General features: G+C 43.6%; 1 protein-coding gene across 1 annotated transcript; it reads right to left on the bottom strand.

The window, feature by feature from the left end:
- Nucleotides 1-1,157: 1,157 nt before the first annotated feature.
- On the bottom strand, nt 1,158-2,068 carry LOC138902870 (uncharacterized). The gene is made up of 2 exons (XM_070190772.1): nt 1,753-2,068; nt 1,158-1,483 (listed from the first exon to the last, which is right to left on the bottom strand). Exons 1-2 carry the CDS (start codon nt 2,066-2,068, stop codon nt 1,158-1,160), a joined length of 642 nt encoding a protein of 213 aa, XP_070046873.1.
- Nucleotides 2,069-6,814: the final 4,746 nt, after the last annotated feature.

Genomic DNA, 6,814 nt, shown 5'->3' with positions numbered 1-6,814 from the left:
TGCTCAAGTATTGCTTGAGTCTTTCTGTGTTCTTTAGTTTGAACACTTATGCAAGTGTTTTGCGCAAGTTTTACTATTTGCGTCTGATTATGCAAGGCTTTCGGGTGTATTTTCCTTCAAAAGCATTTGGATTTCGGGCATAGGTTATTCCAAAATCAACCCTTTGTCATGAGGGTTTTTATAAGAGAGGGCCCTCTTATATTTACGGTGCTCTTGAAGAGGACGTCTCATGTTCATTACGACACTAGCATTTTAAGTATTTGTTTAACTTTCAAATGACAAAATCAATTCATCGTTTAGACAAGAAACAACTATGAGAAATTGCCATTTCTTGTGGCTAACTTATACAACTTGTTTCTACGGGGTTGGTTGCGCAGTCCCCCATCTCGATGATACAACTATGATTCCGCTTTTCATATAGCATATACAACTTGTTTCTACGGGGCTAGTTGCACAAACCCCGGTTTTGATGAACTATGTTTTCGATTTTCATATTCCGGTCGACATGGCAATCATTGTTGTTGTATCCTCATATCATTCCCCCCCCGCCCCGGAGTGGTTCTTCGCTTGTGTGCCTTGCTATTAAAGATCTTATTGTTGTTATTGAAACATTTTTCGTAGTATGCTTTCCGTTACTGCCTCGTTAAATACCTTGCCAGAAAAACCCAATTGAGACAAAAACTGAATTAGGTGAAAAAGAGTGTAGCACATACTTTCAGTACAGGTGATATTCATTAGCAATAATATCTCTTGAGGTGTGCCACATTCCAGTTGCTTGGCAACTTTTCTCCATCTTGATTCTCCAACTCGTATAAACCTTTCTCGGTGACAGCTGAAACTCGGTAGGGGCCTTCCCAGGTCGGACCTAGCTTCCCTACGTTGAGTTCCCAGGTGTTTTGATTTACTTTCCTTAGAACCAAGTCTCCCACTTTGAAATAATGGAGGTTGTCTCTTTGATTATAATAACTTTCTATTTTCTGCTTTTGGGCTGCCATTCTTATATGCGCCAAGTCCATGCGCTTATCGAGTAGCTCCAAGTTGATTAACATTACTTCGTTGTTTGTCTCTTTACTTTCTTGAAAATATCTCAAGGTGGGCTCCCCTACTTCCACCGAGATTAAGGCTTCTGCTCCGTACACAAGGGATAAAGGAGTTTCTCATGTGCTCAATTTGGCCATTGTTCGGTACGCCCATAGCAGTCCAGGTAGTTCCTCAGGCCATCTACCTTTAGCTGCTTCCAATCTCTTTCTGAGATTTTGTATAATCACTTTGTTCATTAATTGTGCTTGACCATTTGCGCTCGGATGGTAGGGAGAAGATGTGATTCTTTTGATTTTCAAATCTTCAAGGAACTTTGGGATCTTTGCGCCTATAAATTGTGGCCCGTTATCGCAGATTATCTCTTTTGGTATTCCAAATCTGTAAATTATGTTCTCCCACAAGAAATCCACCACCTCATGTTCGCCGATCTTCTGATAAGGACCTGCTTCAACCCACTTAGAAAAATAGTCAGTTAAAATCAAAAGAAATATTACCTTACCAGGGGCCGGCGGCAGGGGTCTGATGATATCCATTCTCCACTTCATGAATGGCCATGGAGATAGAACTGAGTGTAATGGTTCTGCTAGTTGATGTAAAGTGGTGCGTAGCGTTGGCACTTATCGCATTTTTGCACGAAAGCTTTGGCGTCTTGTTCCATTGGGGCCCAATAGTATCCTGCCCCTACCAGTTTTAGTACTAAGGAGTCTGCACCTGAATGATTTCCACATATCCCTTCGTGGACTTCTCGCATAACATAATTAGCTTCGGAGGCTCCTAAGCATCGTGCCAGCGGGCCTTGGAAAGATTTCCTGGACAGTTGGCCTCCTTTGAAGCTATATCGCGCTGCTTTGGCATACAACGCCCGAGATTCCTTGGAGTCTTCGGGAAACTTCCCGTCTTCGAGATAATCAATGATCTCATTCCTCCAGTCCCAGACCAAATTAGTCGTATTCACCTCATAGTAGCTATATGCGTCTTGAGCCGAGTGCATGAGCTGCACTACCATCCCAGAATCTGATCCCTTCATTTTCATTGTTGAATCGAGGTTAGCTAGGGCATCTGCTTTGATATTTTTTTCCCTCGGGATATGCGTAATTGACCACTCCCGGCATCAAGCAAGCAGAGCCTGAACCTTCACTACGTATTGTTGCATACGCTCCTCTATGGTTTCGAAGATCCCGTAGACCTGATTTACCACCAACTGGAAGTCGCATTTGACTTATATGACATAAGAATTTAGTCCTCGGTCGAATTCGAGTCCTGCAATCACAACATCATACTCTGCTTTGTTTTTAGTCAAAGAGACGGTTCTTATGGCCTTCCCACTACTAAAAAATCAGGTTTTAGTGACGGACAAATTCTATAGCTAAACAGAAAAATTCATCGCTAATCTTATTTAGCGACAAATTAGCAATGGATTATCAAGAAATTATATTAGCTACGAGCGTTTTAGCGACAAATTAGCGACGATGTTCGTAGCTAATTCCAGTTTTTTTGTAGTGGCCTTAGGGTTTCTCCCGAAGGCATGGTTAATACTATGCCAAGCCTGGAGCCCTTTACGTTGGAAGCTTCATCCATAAATAAGGTAAAAACTCCCGATGTCGATTTTGACACCATCACTGCTTCTTTGGTTTCTAGAGGGAGCAATACAGGACTGCAATCGGCCACAAAGTCGGCCAAAACTTGTGACTTAATCGCAATCCTAGGTTTATACTCTATGTCGAATTCACTCATTTTGACAGCCCATTTGGCAAATCTACCTGAGAGTTCGGGTTTGTGAAGGATATTTCGCAGGGGAAAGGTGGTCACCACAGCTATCGGGTGACATTAGAAGTAAGGCCTCAATTTCTGAGCGGTGACTACGAGAGCTAAGGCCAACTTCTCCAAATGCGAGTAGCGAGTTTTTGCTCCCGTTAAAATTCTACTAACGTAATAAATGGGAGATTGCATACCTTAGTCCTCACGGACTAAAACGGCGCTTACCGCTACCTCCAAGACTTCTAGGTAGATCAACGGTGTTTCACCTTCCTCCAGCTTTGATAGTAAATGAAGGCTTGACAAGTACCTTTTCAAATCCCCAAAGCCTACTGGCATTCCGGGTCCATACGAAGTTGTTTTTCTTTCTGAGTAGCATGAAAAAATAGTGGCATTTCTGTGATGACCGGGAAATGAACCTGCTCAAAACAACCAATCTCCCTGTGAGCCTTCGAACTTCTTTCACGCTTGATAGCTGGCCCGGGATATCTTCGATGGCTTTGATCCTATCGGGGTTTACCTCAATCCCCATTTGTGATACCAAAAATCCTAATCCTCTACAATTTTTGGCCCCATATTCTGGGTGTGCCATAGGGAAACTTGCCGGAGCTGACCCCGAACGCGCACTTCTCGGGGTTAAGCTTCATGTTATGCTTCCTTAGGATGTCAAAGTTTCTTGCAAATGCTTAATATGGTCACATGTGTTCAAAGTCTTAACAAACATATCATTTATATAAACTTCCATGGTTATCTCTATCTGTTTTTCAAACATCTTGTTTACGAGCCGTTGATAAGTGGCTCCGGCATTCTATAGCCCGAAGGGCATCACATTATATTATATAGCAATATGTGCTAAAATTCGTTATGAACGAAGTCTTTTCCTGATCTTCCGGGTTTATCTTAATTTGGTTGTACCCAGAATAAGCATCGAGGAAACTAATTAACTCGTGCCCGGCCGTTGTATCAATCATTTGATCGATGTTTGGCAGTGGGAACGAGTCCTTTAGGCACGCCTTATTCAAGTCCTTATAGTATACGCACATGCGAAATTTATTGTTCTTTTTAAGAACTACTACTACATTAGCTAGCCAGTCTGGATACTTTACCTCTCGGATCAAACCGATATCAAGTAGGCGAGTTACCTCTTTTTTGATAAATTTATTCCTGGCCTCTACAATAGGTCATTTATTTTGTCTTACCGAAGAGATGCTGGGATCCAAGCTTAACTTGTGTACGGCCACTTCCGTCGGGATACCTTTCATATCCGCATGCGACCACGCAAAACAATCGGCATTATACTTAAGAAATTTAATAAATTCAGACCTAAGATCGGGGTGCAGTAATGTACCCAAATGGAATTTCCTCTCAAAGAACTTTTTAAATAATACAACTTGCTCGAGCTCTTCCGCTGTGGACGTCGTTGCGTCTGTCTCTTCTGGTACCTGGAAGTATCTTTGCACCTGATAAGATTTCGACGCTTCTTCCCCCTAGTTCACTTGATTCAGGAGCAGGCGCCTGTTCCTATAATTTCTATTCCGCATGCTCCTTCCCTTTGCTACTGGAGACCGAAATTGCATTCATCTCCCTTGCCACCGGTTGGTTGTCTTTTATTTGTTTAATCCCTTCGGGAGTTGGGAATTTTAGCAACTGATGATACGTCGATGGTACAACCTTCATCTCGTGCAACCACGATTTTCCCATGATAATGTTGTAGCCCATATCACCGCCCACAACCTCGAAAAGAGTCGTCTTCATTACCCCTTCAGCATTTGTGGGGGGCAGGATTTCTCCTCGGGTTGTCACGCTTGTGAGGTTGAATCCGACGAGGAGTTTTGTAGCCGGAATGATGCTTCCGGTAAGTTTAGCTTGTTCCAATACCCTTCATTGTATAATATTGGCCGAATTCCCTGGATCCACCAGAACAGGTTTGATCCTAAAATCTAATACATTTAGAGAAATTACCAATGTGTCGTTGTGCGGTAGCAACAATCCATTTGCATCCTCCTCCGTGAAAGTGATGTCATCTTCAGCGACTTCCCGGAGTCTGTTACTATGGGTTACTAATACATTCATCGTTTTTTCTGCCGAGAAGGTAACCCCGTTAATCTCGTTCCCCCAAAGATCATGTTGATCGTCTGGAGCGAGGGATCTTCTCCTGTTTTAGAGGGCTCCACGTTATCACGATTGCGACCGTAATTGTTCTTGGCCTGGTCACTTAAGAATTCCCTCATATGGACATTTTTCAGTAATGTCGCCACCTCTTCACGCAGATGTGGGGTGGCCATTAGTCCCGTGGTATTCGCACCACAAATTAGGGTCCCTCTGGCTGGGATCAGAACTCACCGGTTTCAAAAATCGTGCTTCTATAATGTTCCCCAGAGCCAATACCAACTCTACTATACTGACGTTGAAGTTGTATTCTGATAGCTTGGGATGAGAAGGATCCCGAGAACCTGACATTTATTTGTCCTGCAATGATCTGTTGCTCTGACCGCGATGAGTTCTTCTGTCGGTAACGAACCTGTCTGCCTATCGAAAACCTCTGTCGCGTCCTTCGGCCCGTTCGTAGGGCAAAATTCGGCCCCTCGAAGACTGTCTATCTGTATTGAAATTGTCTTTTGAATTTTCTTTATTATTCTCCCGGCCTTTAGTCGATGCCGGGAAGCCAATCTGATCATCTTCAATCCTTATCTTGGACTCGTACCAGTTGTGAACATCCACCCAAGTCGTCGCTTGGAACTCAAGTAAGATTTCATTCAATTTATGGGAAGCATCAGAACTTCTTGGATTTAAACCCTTGGTGAATGCTTCAGCCGCCCATTCAACCGGATTAGCCGGGAGCAACATTCTTTCTTTTTGGAACCTGGTGACGAATTCCCATAGCAATTCGGACTCTCCTTGTGCATTTCTGAATATGTCGGCCTTTCGGGCCTGCACCATTCTAGCCTCAACATGGGCCTTAATGAAAGAATCTGCGAGCATCTCAAGGGAATTTATGGAGTGCTCGGGTAACAGCGAATACCACGTCAAGGATCCTCTCGTGAGAGTCTTCCCAAATTTCTTCAGCAAAACAAACTCAATCTCGTGGGGAGCTAAATCGTTCCCCTTCACCGCTATTGTATAAGTGGTAATATGCTCCTGAGGATCCGAAGTCCCATCATATTTTAGCACATCGGGCATTTTAAACCGCTTCAGGATAAATTCTGGTATCGTGCTTGGTTCATACGGTAACTGAGTATACTTCTTTGAGTCCCACCCTTTCAGCACCAGTGGTGCACCCTGGATTTGGTCCATGCGGGCATTCACTTCCCTCATAAACCTCAAGAGCTCGCTTTTGAAGGTATCGCTCTCGTTATTGTGACCGGATCTGCTCCCCCCGACCCCCTTAAAGTAGACCTCGCCCCTCGGAGTCTTGTTGTTGACCCTCTATGTTGTTTGATTTGCGGGAGCATCGGGAGGAACTGGACCTCGTCCATTCGCGTTATTGGAAGCACCCAACAATGCCTGCTTTAGTTCTTTCATAACCTTATCATGTCGTGTGAGATGGCCTAGAATGACTTCATGTTGCTCCTGCAGGACCCTTACAGCTTCAACAACATGCTCCTCTTCAGCATCATCGGGAGTCGCCTCCCGAATGTGTCGTAGGTACCGTCTGCCGTGGACTAGCGTGGAATCGTTCCCTTCATTACGGGTATCACTAATTGCATCCTCGTGCTGAGGCTGGTCTTCTTGGGCATCAAGATTGTGTGTGTTCGTAACACCATTATCTGCCATTTTCTGTGATTTTTGCTAAGAACATATAATCAAAACACGTTAGTAAAAGAGGCAAGGATCAACTTAATTACATGACTGTCTAGGCCCCACGGTGGGCGCCAAACTGTTTACCCGTAAAATGGTACAGTTGAATTTATACGTGGTTTCTTGACAAGTAAATTATTTCAATCCTGAAATAATAAAAGAATTGAAGAAATATGTAATACTTAGCCTTGAGATGAAGATGAAATAGCAGAAACAGTAA

The sequence above is a fragment of the Nicotiana tomentosiformis genome, chromosome 12 (genome assembly GCF_000390325.3).
Source record: "Nicotiana tomentosiformis chromosome 12, ASM39032v3, whole genome shotgun sequence".
Taxonomy (NCBI): domain Eukaryota; kingdom Viridiplantae; phylum Streptophyta; class Magnoliopsida; order Solanales; family Solanaceae; genus Nicotiana; species Nicotiana tomentosiformis.
The sequence above is the reverse complement of the archived record's forward strand: the minus strand, read 5'-3'. Positions and strand labels throughout refer to the sequence as shown.